Source organism: Gymnoscopelus braueri, assembly GCF_963280865.1.
Source record: "Gymnoscopelus braueri genome assembly, chromosome: 15".
NCBI lineage: Eukaryota > Metazoa > Chordata > Actinopteri > Myctophiformes > Myctophidae > Gymnoscopelus > Gymnoscopelus braueri.
The window spans coordinates 17,201,167-17,217,706 of record NC_137620.1 but is presented as its reverse complement, the minus strand read 5'-3'; the positions used below and the strand labels follow the sequence as shown (position 1 = coordinate 17,217,706).

At 41.1% G+C, this 16,540-nt stretch overlaps 1 protein-coding gene across 4 annotated transcripts in view; it reads right to left on the bottom strand.

The window, feature by feature from the left end:
* Nucleotides 1–9,156, bottom strand: part of LOC308102386 (zinc finger protein RFP-like) — a 10,188-nt gene extending 1,032 nt beyond the window's left edge. Inside the window, exons 1-10 of one of the 4 annotated variants that reach the window (XM_080452073.1) lie at nt 9,017–9,156; nt 7,487–7,717; nt 6,660–7,053; nt 6,299–6,394; nt 5,564–5,797; nt 5,278–5,425; nt 4,893–4,919; nt 4,673–4,743; nt 4,188–4,310; nt 1–3,611 (exon numbers count right to left, since the gene is read on the bottom strand). The exon at nt 1–3,611 is cut by the window's left edge and continues 1,032 nt beyond it. In XM_080452073.1, the coding sequence (XP_080308199.1) occupies nt 3,111–3,611; nt 4,188–4,310; nt 4,673–4,743; nt 4,893–4,919; nt 5,278–5,425; nt 5,564–5,797; nt 6,299–6,394; nt 6,660–7,053; nt 7,487–7,713 (1,821 nt within the window). In that variant the 5' untranslated portion in view covers nt 7,714–7,717; nt 9,017–9,156 and the 3' untranslated portion in view covers nt 1–3,110. The other 3 variants (XM_080452076.1, XM_080452074.1, XM_080452075.1) reach the window with 3 other exon arrangements.
* Nucleotides 9,157–16,540: the final 7,384 nt, after the last annotated feature.

The following is a 16,540-nucleotide window of genomic DNA, read 5'->3' as shown; positions in this document are numbered from 1 at the left end:
TAGGCTAAAAAGTAATCTGAGCTTGGCCCTTCGACAGTGAGGTCACAGTCGAATAATCCCGCCCACTCTCCTCCTCGCCCCTCCCCTCCCCTATCCTTTCCTTTGGGGGGGGGCGGAGCAGAGGCGATGATTGACAGGCAAAATCCCTCACCAGCGACACCCGCAGGCAAAGATTTATTTTTTCATTGCAGTTGAAAAGGCTTTAGAAATGTGAGAGAAAAACACCTGCCATGGATCACTGGAATGGAATTTTCACTTAAAACTTTTTGTACACTTTTGAAGGACCAGGACAAAGACTTTGAATGTGATGTAAAAGTGAATGTCATTAAACCTTTAAGCTTGAGACCGAAAAATAATAAATAAGTGTTTGGGAAACACTGGTCCCTGCTGGAGATAAGCGCATGGATACATTTTAGTTTGAAGTTTTGTTGACATCCAATCCTCTAATTCTTGCTATATTTTTTAAGATTATTTTAGGCTGACGTTATTATTTACTTGATGTAGCTATCCAAATTTAGATCACCTTGCCTCACTTTCAACCGTTTCCTTGGCACCAAAGACAAATTTATCAAAGTTAAGTTGAAAGACATCCTGTCACATCCTGTACTTGATTTCTTCAATGCACTGATGCAGCAAATCTATGGGTTCATCATTTTTCGGTGAGAGAGCTATGTTCATTTGAGAGGCATCCACATAAGGTAAGCAGTAAGTAAGGTAAGCGGTAAGCACATAGGGTAAGCAGTTTTGATGGAGACTGTCAGTACCCTCTGATAGGGACAGTGATATAAAGCTAAATTGCATCTCTGTATTAACATGGTCACTAATTCAACATAGGCCTACCTACATGTCATAATAGGCATTTTGCACATGTTCATTGGCAAATTCAAGTCCTTTGGCACGTCCTAAAGGAGCAGAAATGATCAACCCAAAAGGATATTTGAGCTAGGTTAAGAAAAGATCTGTTCCAGAAGTAATTTCTGAGTATAAGAGATTAATTTATTTATAATAAGTCATAATTTTAAACATTTATCTCTCCTTGAAAGGTTAACATGGTTTTCAAAGTGTTAGTGTATATTCTAGTGCAGGGGTCTTCATCAGGGGGTTCGGGACCCCTAGGGGGTCCTTAGAGTTACTACAGGGGGGCGGCCAAATCTTTTTGGGATAGGACTCTTTTTTTTTTTTACATTAACCACTTGAACCCTAGCATCCCTATTCATCCCTATTTGCCAAAAGCAGCAGATCTACAAGCTCAAGACGCGTCACAGCACGACGTGTGAGCTTATAGATTTGCTTGTAGATCTACTAGGAGATTTGTTGTAGAGGGAAAAAAGAGCAGACCAATTACAGAGCCAAAGGTCAAGTTCACTAAGTATTGAGGGTTTAAGTGGATAAATATCTAAAATAAACATTAACAAAAAAAAACCTTTAATTTACACAACAGTAGTTGCTGTCAAACAAGTCTATGAAGCTTATCTATTAAATCTATGAAAAAGTTTAATTTGCAACATAATTTTATACAAAATGTAGTGAGGGTCCCTGCTTCATTTCTCTCTCAGCTAAGGGGGTCCTTGGCCTGAGAAATATTGAAGACCCCTGATCTAGTGGGAATTGTTTCTAGGTGACCAACAAACAAAACAAACATATATAACAGTGTGTTCTCATCTACATAAACGTAACAGAACAGCTGCTTGTATAACAAACAGGGAGGTCATGAACACAGGCCTTCAGGTGAGGGTTACGTAAGCTTGTTCAGTGTGGAATGCTGAGTGTATACAGCTTGCTTGCTTGCTGCATGGTCATCATTTTATGCTGGATGCTTGTGATTGTTTACATGATGTTTTAGCACCTTAAATAATGGATATAGTTTCATAATTGCTATACTGTAAGATAACATTTCACCAAACATGCAGCGGTATTATTGCTTACACCAAACTCGAATTCAGTTTAAATACACCCTTTTTACCCTTGTCTCTGTAAGGTGAAGTCAATTGAACACAGTGGTAATGTTAAGGGCAGCTGAAGGTAATGACATTAATTGTGGGCGTGTTTCATTAAGATGTTGCTAGATGTTAAAAATACCCACAATTAATGTTATTACCTTCAGCTGGGCTTACTTGCCAAAACGGCCGCTGTGAAAAGGGTCCAGTAATTGCGACTACAGCCAGTCACGTGTATGAGGAAGCAGGGAATGGGTTATTTTTGGAGAGAGTTGGAAAGCAGAGAGGAAGACTACATGGGGAAGGGATCTCTGTGATCAAACAGATGATGATGATGATGATGATGATGATGATCCATATGAACATGGAAGAACAAAATTACCTTCAGTTCCCAATAGTGGCCCAGCAGATGTCGCTATTTCACCTCTTGCAGGCTGCAGAAGCAATTACACTCCATTCAAGTGAACAAGGTTTTGGCCAGACTTTACACTTGATTTTATTATCTTAGTAAACATTTTCATTAATACTTGATGTTTTCAATTGCTAGTTTAAAGGTTTTTTTCAATTTACATTATATGTGTATAGTAAATTATGGTCCCATTAATTAAGAAAATAATGATAAAGTATGTTATGCTTCTATAATATAGGCTTCTACTGGTTCTACCGAGTGAAGACCCGCCCTCGCTACGGTTGCAGCCAATAGCAGTCGTTTCCGGTTTCTTTTCGGGACCGGATGTTCAAAGATGACGGATTTGAATTTGCCGAAAAAGTGGCTTCAAAACGGGTCTAGAAACCAATGGGTCACGTGGCACATCTTTTTTTACAGTCTATGGCAGGGGTCTTCAACAAGGGGTCCGGGACCCCTAGGGGGTCCTCAGAGTTACTACAGGGGGTCCGCCAAATCTTTGTGTGATAGGATTTTTTATTTTACCTTAACCACTTGAACCCTAGTATCCCTTTTCTGAGGAGAGCTTTGGCCAAAAATAGCCGATCTACAAGCTCACAACGCCTCGCAGCGGCAAAGAGGCATAGGTGTAGAGGGGAAAAAGAGCAGATGGAGGTCCAAATGCTCCGTCCAAATGCTTTGTCCATTTCAGCCAAGCACTACACCAGATGATTTCACCGTTCTGCCCAGTTCCTGCCCATAGTCTACTATTTTAGTTGGAGATTCCTTCAGAATAGGGTGTGACGTGACAAAGAGCGAACGGACGACTGGCGAGTCCGAGGTGGCACCGGTGGCACCGCCGGTAGAGGTGTGGTGGGCGGGACCTCTGCCTCAACCTCCTGTCCAAAATATCCTGCCTCCCCTGTTCCTCCTGTTTCGACGGGACAGATGATCAAAGGAGCGACGTTCTTACCGTTGTCGTGGAGGCAAGGGTTAAAGTACGGGTACAGGGCCTCGGTGAAAACACACCCCTGATAGGTGTAGATATGAGACTTTGCTTCCGCGTCGTAATAAGCCACCGTCCCACCCTCGTAATCCAAGAAAACGCCCACTTTCTGGGGCACATCTTTCAGAGGGAGGGGAACGGAGGGGCCGGCACAGGCGTTCAGGCTGCCGGCCTTCCGGCGGCAGATGGCCCAGAAGCCGCTGTTGGGGTTCACCGTGATGCTTCCCTTCCTGTTCACGGACTCCCTGGCCACGCCCACGTCCCAGTCCGTCTTATCACCAACCTGGAATTTAAATATACAGAATGTAGGAGAGTTTTGCCAGTGTGATACATCATTTTAGGTTAAGGAGTCAAACGGTGCACGCACAAAACAAAAGATACAGAATAAAAACATACTTCTCCCCCCCCCATTTTTTAACACTAGTGCAGTGGTTTCCAACGCCAAAGATCATAGCAGCTTGGAGGTAGTCCAACATTTTTAACATGTTGCACAAACTCATAGCTAACTCCCAAGTGTAACCTCATAATGAAGCACACTAATAACATTGTTAAACAAATGTTTCAAAAAATCTAAACAAAATAGCTATAAAAGCCGGTGAACAAGCTCACAACCCATGAGAAATGTCTGGCTGCAGCCGTTTTCCGGCAGACGAGGTCGCCCAGGGACGAGCGTCAAGGTTAAAAAAGGTTGGAAACCACCACACCAGTGGAAAACCCAGAATATTACATTCTGGAACGTGATGAAGAGGAGCTGCAGGCTGAACATGGATCTGAATCAGATAGTTGAATGTACGCTATAGGCTCACAATTTGTCTTAATATTCCCAACCTGGACCATGGTTAGGTGACTGAGGTCTTACCTGTACCACAAAGTACCGACGTCCACTGCTGTAGCCTTGTTTCCCCAGAACGCAGACGCACGAGTCAAACCTCCGGGGATCGTCAGGGGCTGCGATACGGTTCTGCTTGTACCCGATGTTCACCTGTCATTCATTATGATCATCATCATCTGTTGAACCACTGGACAACATCAAACATTATACAAGTAGAAAATGCATGCAATAACAACTCTGTCAGGGAACTCTTTAGGAGCTATTTAACCCTAAGCCCTATAGTGTATTTCATTGACCTCTTTGGCCCGCTCATTTATTCTCTCTACACCAAATCTGTTGTGAGAAAATAGTAGTAAATAGTACATTAGCTATGTTTCCCTATTTTTGTCAAAGGTTTGCCAACTCAGTTGCAAACTGTTTTACAGCTAACAGAATCATAACATTATGAGAACTCTGGTAAATATTTGGTAATTTGGAGAAATCTAAGAAGTGCAAGAAGAACAGTTCCGGACCTGTACCTGCTTCCCATCAGGAGACAGAACCAGCCAGGACGCTGCTGTAACTGGGTCCAGAGTCACATCAACTGGTAAGACAGATACACAATAAAAAGGATTGAATGAATGAAATGAAGAGTGTATTGAAGAGTGAAGTGTTCATGTCTATAGACTAGAGTGTGTGTGAGTGCGTGCGTGTTTGTGTGTGTCTGTGTGCAGTGCACACATGCCTGCATACCTGCATATTGTTGGATCCTCTTTAGTTCTACAAGAGGGTGGAAAAACGTTTGTTTTAATTTACCAACATAGATTTTCACAAAAAGATACCCAATAGGATTAAATCTATTGCTTATGCTTTTGGAAGTTACAATTACTGTATGTAAAGCTACTGGTATGGTATCAAATAAATTCAATCAATGGGTCAATCAGTTATCATTCGTACAACAGGAATAACTGAGACTGACAATATGTTAAAACTATATAAACTACCGTCGTTTTGCTTATTCTTTATTCATAATTCTATCATTTTCCATTTTATGTGTTGCATGAATTACTTTGTAAACACTGCATTTAGAAAAGTCCTGTACAGATAAAGTATGTTAGTATTTTTAAAAGATACAGACCCTCTACAGACAACTTCTTCTCCATTTCTTTGCAGATGTCCACCATCTTAGAGATGGCTCTCGTGGTTGTTCCCACACAGAGGCATGCGTGGATACTGATCTCAGACCAGTCCTTGTTGGAAGGAGGAGTGCTGAGAGACGGTAAACTCTAAAACAGGAGACACATTTCCCATGATCAATGTAAAATGTATCTACAAGCTTGTTGCTTCAGATTGTGAGCTTTCTAGAGTCACATCTAGATCCACAGTTAATTTAGAACCACATACACTACAGTATCCTTTCATACCTGCAGCAGGTGGAGGTGGTCCTCTGTGTGTTCCAGCTGCTCCAACTCGCCGCTCCTCCTCTGGAGCTCGGTGATCTCCTCCTCCAGCTCTCTGAGGAGTCCCTCTGCCCTCCTCTCAGCCACTCTCTGCTTCTCCTCAATCTCCTCGATGACCTCCGTCTGTCTCCGCTCTATGGAGCTCATCAGCTCACTGAAGACCTGGACGCTGCCTGCTATCTCTGACTCCACACTTTTCTGAAGTAAGGCAAGCCATTTTTTTATATTTAACATACAACTTTTTTGATCCACTTTAGTCTTTAATGGTTTAATTCCTTCCCATGTGCTATTTGTATCATACCGTATGCCATTCTGTGATGATTTTGCATTCATTCAATGTACGGTACAAAGCCACCATGGCCCAAAGCCAATCCCGAATGCTGACTATGATAAAACAATGCTGTATTCATTGACCTATCTGGCTGCGCCGTTATGCTCTACCCTGATACAAGATACAAAAGACAAGATACAAAAGACATTGATTGAATTGTAAAGAAAGCAGTAGCCTCTGTCAAGATAAAAAACACTACAATCAACATAAAGTGTATTCTAAGCGGTAGGATTTATAATAATGTTATAACATTGAATATGGAATATTTATGATCAATTAGGTCGATAACGTAACGTGTTTTTTTTTCCTTTCTGGGCTTTCGGAATGCAAACGATGTAGCTACAGTGAATGTACTGTGTAAAACATACTCTGCTCAGCTCCAGGGAATGATTGAGCTCCTCTTTCTTCCTCAGTCTGGCCTGGACCATTCGCTTAATCTCTGCCTCTGTCTTCCTCAGCTGAGCCTGTAGTGTAGATGGTTAAGATAGCAATTCCACCAGTATGTTACTGTTGATCTCATTCATGTAAAATGCACTTTACAATTACCATTTAGCACACAGAGAGCGTCAATCAATCAATCAATCAATCAATCAATCAATCAATCAATCAATCAATCAATCAATCAATCAATCAATCGATCGATCGATCAATCTATCAAAAACTTCACCTTCATCAATCAATCAATCAATCAGTCAATCAATCAATCAATCAATCAATCAAAAACTTCACCTTCATCTTCACGCTCTCCCTGTGCATGGGCACAGTGTTGTGGCCCTTGTGGTCCGTCTCTGTGCATTTGACACACAGCGGGGACAAGTCGTTCCTGCAGAACATTTCCAGGGGTCTCTTGTGCTTCCTGCACAGACCCTGGGTGGGGAAGGTGGCGGGGTCGGTCAGCCTGTGTTGCTGGAGGGCTGCCTCCCTCTGGTGGGGCGTTAAGTGGGTCTGGCAGTAAGACACCTGGCACACCAAGCATGACCTGACCGCCTTCAGCTTGGTTCCACAGCAGATGTCGCAGGACACTTCGTCAGGAGGCCCGGTACGGGACCTCGAGGAACACCTCTGGGGTACCGGCGGGACGTCATCGTCGTCTTCAGTCTGCCGTAGCTTGACCTTCAGCGACCTTTTGATTCAAATTCAGTTCAATTCAGTTTCAATTAATTTAAATTAAAGTGATGTCAATCAGGTTAGATTTAACACAAACCCTATCTTGCACGCCGCCTACCCTTATGCCTCAACTTTTTAGTAATGTTTTACTGTTTTAAAAAAACATTTTAAAATAGTCCAAATAGCCGATCCACAACCTGTGGCCTGGCTATTTGAACTATTTTTTAAAGGTTTTTCAAAATAGTAAAAAAAATGCCAAAATGGTTTGGGCATAAGGGGTAAGGCAAGATAGGGCCCAGGATAGGGCCCAAGTTCCGAAAATCTCTGTCGTTCTCAAAGACCAAACAACAGTTTGCTAGGCAGTGTTTGAAAGAACAACAACAAAAAAGACAACACAGGCAGGACAATAATGAAATAAACAATTGCAGCATCAATAACGACAGGTAGACCTTTTAAAGTTGTCAGTGATGTCGGCGAAGCCCGTGTTGACCCTGAGCTCTGGACGGCGGCGGAAAGTCTCCTTGCACAGCGGGCATTCAGGCGTGTCCCTGGTGTCCCAATAGCCTTGGATGCAGTCCAGACAGAAGTTGTGACCACACGGGATGGACACGGGTTTGGTGAATATGTCCAGACAGATGCAGCACAGGAACTGCTCCTCACTCAGTGCCGAGGCCATGTTTCTGATGATGGGGACATTTTAATACAATTATTAAACATTTTTAAACATTGCTGTCAGGCAGAAATCTCTTATCTCCATATTCTAACTTTTTGTTTTTTCCTTAAATTCATGCCCTGCTTGATCATACTAAAGTGTCACACAGAAGCATCAAAATTAGCAGTTCCACAAGCTCAAAACGTGAAGCGACGTGTTCCACCCGACAGAGACAATATTAATAAGTCTATGATAGAAGAATTATAATTGTATGAACATTTTATACTTAACTGCACGATCATGTTTAATTATTTATGATTAAAATGACAATCAATTAGACTAAATGGTACATAATAGGAATTAGACTAGAAAAAGTCATTTCTAATATTTATAGTGTGTGTGTGCATGCTGTCTGTGTGAGTGCGTGCGTGCATGATAAATAAACACTGCAGGGAAATGAAGGAATGCTGCTACACTGGAGCAGGAGCGGTGATAAGAGCTCAAAATGGTTCCTAACTAAAACAAGAGACAGAATGACCATTGTTCTGGCACCCTAAACTTAGCAAATACACATTTCATTACTCCTGCTACCCCTGGCAATAAAGTCCTCACTTTAACCCGTAGCCTTAACAAACAACAACAGCGACAATAAATCCTACCAACAACAACAACAGCCCAAGACATAGAGGAGTACCTTAGTGGTGGTTGAGGAAATACAGCTGGATTTTGGAGCTTACACCGTGGCAACTACGTCATTCATACTTATGATGATGCACTTTCCTGGAAGAACGACCTTTGCTGCACTTCCCTGAAACACTTGCCTCATGTCTTCTCTTCCACCTTTGGTATATACTTGGGTTGTTGGACACACATACAGATTGGTTTGGTGCTGTATAGCTCGGCAAATATTGTACTATTGGTGGCTGGCTTTAGATTGAAAATGTTGAGCTCCCATCAGTAAGAAGGTTGCACAGCCACATCTGTATAGCATACAGCTTACAAAGACCTTATTTCATGGTGAGCGGAAATATCACAATCCTTCTGCCTTTATACTTTCACAATACGGCATGTATATTACTATATAACCACCACCTACAACCAACTTTGATCCACGTCTGGGGGTCGACCATTGAGTCATGGACAAAGACGTTCACACAACAACCTATAACTTGTCTCAGAACAAGTGAATATGAAGAATCACTTCATTTAAAGCTCAACAACTCCTTGTATTTCAACAAGAAGTTTGACTATATTCAAGAATAATATCACAATAACATTCCTAAAGCCATTCTTGTTACTATATTTACCCCAATTATACATCACTCACCTGAGGGGGAGGACAGGTCAGTTTCTCTAGCAACAAATGTGCTGAGGATCGAAGCCTAAAGCGACTGAGAGGTTTGTGTAGAAGTTGATCCGAACCCCTGAGCAGAACTGTGGGTTGACATTAGGTTAATGCTAATCTGATACAATGACGCTTGTATGTTTAGTGCATAGCTCCTCCCGTCTTTTGGGTGTGCTGTCTTTGGAAAAACATTTAACAGGTATTTCTGGTCTTCCTACCCACAATAGCTCCCTCTGGTACTAACTAAAACATATGTAGTGACAGTACGTTTTTAAGAGCAGATCCCTGAGATCATTAATTTTCCTCGTTCAGTATTCAATGTTTCAGCACTTAATTTACTAACACAGGCATTTTAATGCCTAATCCCTGATGCTACGATACAGCTCTATTTTCAGTTTTACACTGGGAAATCTTGCACTTTTGAACCCTGTGTATAAATATTTATATATTTTACATGCTTTATATTGAGCTTTCTCTGTTTACTTTTCTGTTTAGGCTACATAGTGCCTCTAGCCCTCTACTCCATTTTTTATTGTCTATCTGTCAAGGATAAATAACATTTGATCACATCTCTTATACTATCTTAGTTCATAGAAGACAGGGGTTTGAGATTTTATGTACAGTAAATATAGGTAAAAATCTATAACCAGCTCTGATCTTAACCATTTACGTGGAAAAAAATTGCAGGTCTGAAAATGTACACTTCTTTTTTGTTTGTTTTTGTATTTAAACAATCTCCTAAATACATGGTAAGCTGCATTGGCATCGTCCTCCATATACCCTTCCCAAGGAAACAACATATTTTTACTTATCACTTTATTACTTTGATTCATCACTACATTTTCTTTTTTTGTGATAATATCTTGATTGATTATGTTATAAAACAGAAATAAACAAACTTCACAGGATAAACATATCCCCCTCCCCCACCCCACAGGAATTGACTGCAAACAAACCAATACCTGCAAAACATTGCTGATCTACAAGCTGACAATGTGACGCATCACAATGTGTTGTGAGCTTGTAGATCAGCTATTTTCACTGTATTTTCTGCCCATGATATGTTTGATTGAGTAAAAACAATGGAGAGTATAAATCACTGTTTCTCAATGTAGTCCGGGGCCTACCAGGGGTCCAAATGGATCCTTACGGGTCTGTAACTCAGAGAGTGTACAAATGTAACATTATTTTCTGTTTGGAACCCCAATCCACACTGTAAAATTCTCAGTGTTAACTCTGAGTTTGTACAAATGGACCCTTATAGGTCCATTTGGTTCCATTTATACACTCTCAGAGTTACAGACCCTAAGGAATAAAGATCCATTTGGACCACGCGGTGATCGCACCGGAAATGTACCTGAAATGCATTTATCTATTTTAAAGTTAATTCATAAAGTTTCTGACAACAGACAACGGACCAGAGGTGTCGGCAAAAAGATACTAAAATGGATGACTTTTAGTCTACATGATTTGGTTTTGCACTGTGTCCAACATACTTTTTCCTTATATCCAGAAATAAGTACTGTTATTGATTACAAAATAATCTGTGACACTGGCATTATTTATTGTTATTTGTATTATTCCAAATATGAGGCAATCTGGAAGATTGAAACGATCTGAAGCTTCAGTGTAGAATTCCAGTGTAGAATTTTGTCTCATTATCACATGTCAATGAATCCTTGGTTTTCCCATTCATGTAGAAGACTTCTCCATTAGGTTGCCTTCTCCATGACAGCTTCACGCCAGTACAGTTAGACTGTAAAAACTGTCTCCAAAGCGTCTGTTCCACCTGAATCAAAGAAATTAAATTATGAAATGACTTTAACACTATCTAAATTGTATGTGATAAAAAACATTTGTTATTCATAATATTATTTATCATAGATTTGGATTTAATATTAAACTTTGACTGTAACCATATAGGATGAAGCTCACCTGTTCTAGAATGGCCTTCTGCACACCTGAGTCCCTCCAATTCACTGAGGGTTCAGAGGTCACCCAGAGTCTCACCACTGTTTTCCTGATCTGTTCTGGAGTACAGATGAACGTACACATGGAATGAATATACTTATGAAGATATGACATAATTGACCCTGAAACTCCGGGGGTCCCCACAAGATTTTGGGGGGTTTAAGGACTTTTAAGACCTAACTTTTTTTTATTTAAATGAAAAAATTGCATCAAAAGTAATCAACAAACTATTCTATAAAAACATGTCAAACATTGGCCAAATTGTCAAATACTATAAGAAAGTGGCCAACATTTTTTTAATGCCTCAACTCCTACAATTCCAAGCGCTTGTCAGGGTGGGGGATCCCCAGTTCAAATATGATTATTTTGGGGGGTCCCCAGTTCAAATATGATTATTTTGGGGGGTCCCCAGTTCAAATATGATTATTTTGGGGGGTCCCCAGTTCAAATATGATTATGTTGGGGGGTCGCGGGCGCGGCCTGAAAAGGTTGCGAACCACTAGAAAAAGACAGCATTTCTTACTCGCCTCCACAGACGACACCTGCATCTTCCCTGTGATGGCAGTTGTGCGTTCCTAAACCTCCGTGTACGCAGCTCGCCAAAGTGGACTCTGAGCCGACACACTGAACGTTGTCGAGCACAATCTGCCCACTTCCTCGTCCAAAGTGGGCACTCTGAGGGGCAGAGGTGGCCACGCCACAGCCCAGCTGTCGACACACCACGTGGGCATCGCTGAGCCCCCATTCGTCGTCGCACACCGTCCCCCATTCGTCGTCGTGGTAGACCTCCACTCTGCCCGAGCAGCGGGCTGTGCCATTGACCAGCCTGACAGAGGCAGCAGCAACACCTTTCCAGAAAGGAGGGAATCGAGGGATTCATTGCTATTTGTTTAAGCAGTGCTTGACCAAAAGAAGCAAATCTTTTCTGTAAATAATCTCACACATTATCTCCAAAATGTTATACTGCCATATCGTTGGAATAAATCACAGTGTTGAGTCTGTTGACAAAAGCGACCTATTAGGCCATATCTGGATGCATGTTTGATCTGCCCAGGGGCCTGCTATAAAACACTGTACTAATCAAGTACAGGAACATGATGTAATGAAACAATGACACAATGAAGAAGTTAAAACGATTAAAATGACACACACACACACACACACACACACACACACACACACACACACACACACACACACACACACACACACACACACACACACACACACACACACACACATATACACACATATACACTGACATATACTGACCTGATAGAAGTAGTGTTAAAAATGCCTCCCGCTTCATCAGATTGTATTAAATGCAAGCTGGAAAAAATCACCCGTCCGTTATGGTGACTTTACAATACCGTCACTGATACACTGCAAACTCACACCCTCACTCCATGGTGTATGTTTTATTAATCCTGGGCTATTTGAAGTGAAATGTAAATATATGTATATATACATCTGAAATACAGTACTGTCATTTCTGATGCTTAAGCCTAATTTACAGTATACTTTGTCCAATGTGTCGCAAGCCAAAACCAATGGTAGTACAATGAAGTATAAATTTAGCTTTAATGTACACATGTGACAAAATACGAATTAAACACAACATACCTGAAAGGGAAGAAGTTTCAGTCTCTTGATCTACAACACTGTACGTTGATGTTTGTGTTCTTCACTTTGTCTGCCTGTCTCTGTGCGTTGGCGTGCATATATATGGGCAAAATATATGCAGCAAGCAGAGGCACGGCAAGGCAGGTTTATTTGTATACTGTATGCAAAGTGCTTTACATAAGTGAATGCAAAATAAACACCTTATACAAAGACATTTGATTACAAAAGAATAAAAGTAAAATGAAACTTATTTTTTCAAATTACAGTGCAGAATAATGATTAAAATACATGATCAATTAAAGGCAGCAGCAAACAGAACAGTCTTTAGCTTTGATTTAAAAGAACTGAGAGTTGTAGCAGACCTACAGTTTTCTGGGATTTTGTTTCAGATACTGTGCATAAAAACGGAACACTGCTTCTCTATGTTTAGTTCTGATTCTGGGGACAGAAAGCAAGCCTGTCCCAGATGACCTGATGAGATGTCTGAATGGTTCATGATAGGCTATAGAACAAGATCAGAAATGTATTTTGTCCCTAAACATTCAATGCTTCATAAACCAATATTGGTATTTTCAAATACATTATTTGACAGACAAGCTAGAAGATCTGAGAACTGCAAGAGACAAAAGTCTATAGGGCAAGCATGACGTCCTTCCCCCTCTTCTTTTTTTACAGCGCCATGCACAACATCACCCCGACTCACACAAAATGACTCCCTTGTGGTGGCTGCTCATTACCTAGCTCTGGCTGACATACAGTATATCATTGCTATAGGGTTTCCCCCCAGATATCCTCACACATGAATACACATTACTGTACATATTCACATGAATCCACTAACACATGTATATGCCCTCTTAATACATATTATCAAATGCTGCTACTATTAAGTCAAACAATGAGCCTTATTTGATCATGCACAGGTGGATGAACCTCTGAGACAGCCCAGCGTACCCACAGTGCCTGACTCAAGCAGACTGCACTAAGCACACAAATACATGTGTTAAAATCCCCCCAGTGTTTTTATTTAACCTGTACAATATGCAAATGTACAACAATTATCCCTTTTCAACTGCTAGCCTTTGACACTGTCCTCTATCCTCTGACACTGTCCTCTGTCACTGTCCCTAATTGTCACTACTGTCTGTCACTGTCCTTTGCCACTGCCGCTGTCCTCCATCTTTGCATTTGTCCACTCCCACAACCTTCAAATGGTTGCTTATTATTTTTTAAAGAACTACAGTACCATAGCTGATTTTAACTGTCACTTTTTAGTTATGTAATGAGGCAGTGTGTGTGTGTGTGTGTGTGTGTGTGTGTGTGTGTGTGTGTGTGTGTGTGTGTGTGTGTGTGTGTGTGTGTGTGTGCGTGCGTGCGTGCGTGCGTGCGTGCGTGTGTGTGTGTGTGTGTGTGTCAGTTACCCTGTTAATATCACAATTTGCCTACACTTAAACTTCAGTATATCATCAACAATATTGACATTCAACACATTATCAACATTATCGATCACATCATTTCCAGAGTGCTTGCCTGCTAGTGTAATGCTTTGCCACCATCCAGTGGAACAACAATGATAAGGCAGGCAATGCACAGTGAGGGAAAGAAAGCAAGAACATTGAATATTTACAGTATCAACTCAAAACCACAGTCAAGGATATAATAGGTATTCATGGTAGGACATACAATATGCAAAGAAATGGCAAATTCATCCATGGCTGAATCAGAGAATGTCCTCTTAAGCCCTACTTCATTTTGTATGGGATGGACTTTGTATAATAATGTATCTGTGCCTTCCTGTTATTTGACTTGTTCTGTGTTCTGTGTTCCTTTCTTCTCTATTCTCTCTTTCCCTGTTCTAACTCTTCCTGTAACTGCAATGCTGAGAGTTCACCCACACTTTTACGTATGTAATCGTGAGATGTGACAAGAAAGTTGATTCTTATTCAGATTCTTGTCATACGCCGGTGTCGCATGGCAAAAATAGCTGATCTACAAGCTCAATTTTAGATTATTACATTTTTCTAAAATGGGGGGATTTATATGTGACATGTTCAATTGTTCAAAATAGTGATGCCAGCCAGGTTGAAAGTGGTTAACCCCCTGGAGTTTCACATTTTGTTTTACAATGCAATTTGAATGGGTCATGGGTGTCCTGGCCGACTTGGAAGGATTAAGGATTTGAGTCTTGACACAAATCTTGGCATTTGACTTTGACACTGATGCAAACATTATGCTAAGTGTAAAACTCACATGCTGAGGTCTTCCTTAGTAAAAGGGGGGGAAAAAAGACGTACATATGGGGCTTCACTCTGAATGTGGAGGGATTAGTCGAATGAGGAGTAGGCCTGCACCACTTTATACTGCACACTTAAGGAAGCTTGTGGAGAGTATAGCTGAGAATATTCACACCTATATGGTGACAATACGTTCCAAGCTGTTTTAAGAAATCTCATATATAAATGTATGCCAGCTCAGTGACTGGAAATGTTTACTTTTAACGGATATTAGGTTCAGTGCCACATGCAACTGTACCTCTATTCTAATCTATACGTGGAGACATTGGCACAGCTGTCTATTTGTGTTTTTAAGCCATGTTATGTATTTTATTTGCCTTTTGCCAATACCTTTTTTGTGTTTTTGTGTCTGGACCATTAGTCCATTATTCAAGTTTGAATTTAATTTAATGTAGAATTTACTGTACTCACATGTAAACCAAATGTAACGTTTTCCATTTGTGGGGTGACTGTGTTTCAACAGGGGATGCTGTATGTATTGCAATTACAGGGCCTTTCAGTCTAACCTTTGATCAGGTACAATACTGATGACTGCTGGTTCCTTTTTGTGTTTTTTACAGACTTGTAAAACCATTCACATCACATGCAGCTCATATGATCTCATGAAGTCATTATCAAAGGCCTAAGGGAATTTCACAACAATCAATAAACCAACACTTCTGGGAAAATATCAGAATGTGCTTTTACTCTCGTATTCACATTAGAAAAAATACTCTGCGAGAAAAAAGTATGATCAGAGTACTATGCCATGCAACGCTTGGTCAATCAAATCCGGATGTCACGTTTGTGACATTTGTTGGCCAGTCAAATCCGGATGTTACATATTTGACGTCCACCTGTCACTATCACGGCCACTGTTGTGTCCCTGATGTGACTGTTCAGCCACTGAGTGTGCTTCTGCCCCTCCCTTGCCCTGCTCCCCCAGCCAATCTCCTACTCTGCTTTCTACCTGAGGCCAAGACTCTGATTGCCCTGAATGCTGTCACCTGTGAGGACCAGCTGCAGCCTGGTTGGGTGACAAGCTCCAATTGTTTCTGTGAGTTCAGTGCTGGGTCATAGGTTGTGTGTCAGGTTCCTTGTTGTCTGTGTTTTGTTTTTGTTTGAGTTTAGTTATTTTTGTTCTGCATTGTCCCTTAGTAAAGTGAAGTTAATGTGATCCTCATTCTCCTGCACGTTTGTTTTGAGTCCCTGTACTTGGGTCCTAACACATGTTCCTGACACCACCACCAGTCACCCATAAGTACATTTTAATAGATAGAAAGAAAGAAATATAGCTTGAGGATCTGTTCAATGGCGTGCAGGACAGGTGGCGCCATCTTAGAGTCTCCTCAGAGTTAGTACCAAAGTTTCATCACTTTTTTTTTTCCATTTTGGTAATTAATCACTGGGAACATTCGCTGAAAATGGCAGATATACAAGCTCACAGCTCGCTCACAACACAATACATATTTAAACAGTGTCCCTGCTTCATCTCTCTCTCTCAGCTAAGGGGTCCTTGGACACCTGCTCTCTAGACCAAATCTCGTTGTGAGCTTGTAGGTCTGCTATTTCCCCCCAATGTTCACCCCAGAATTGGGACGGTAGGGATCATGTGGTTAACATGAGCTACAGTATGCTC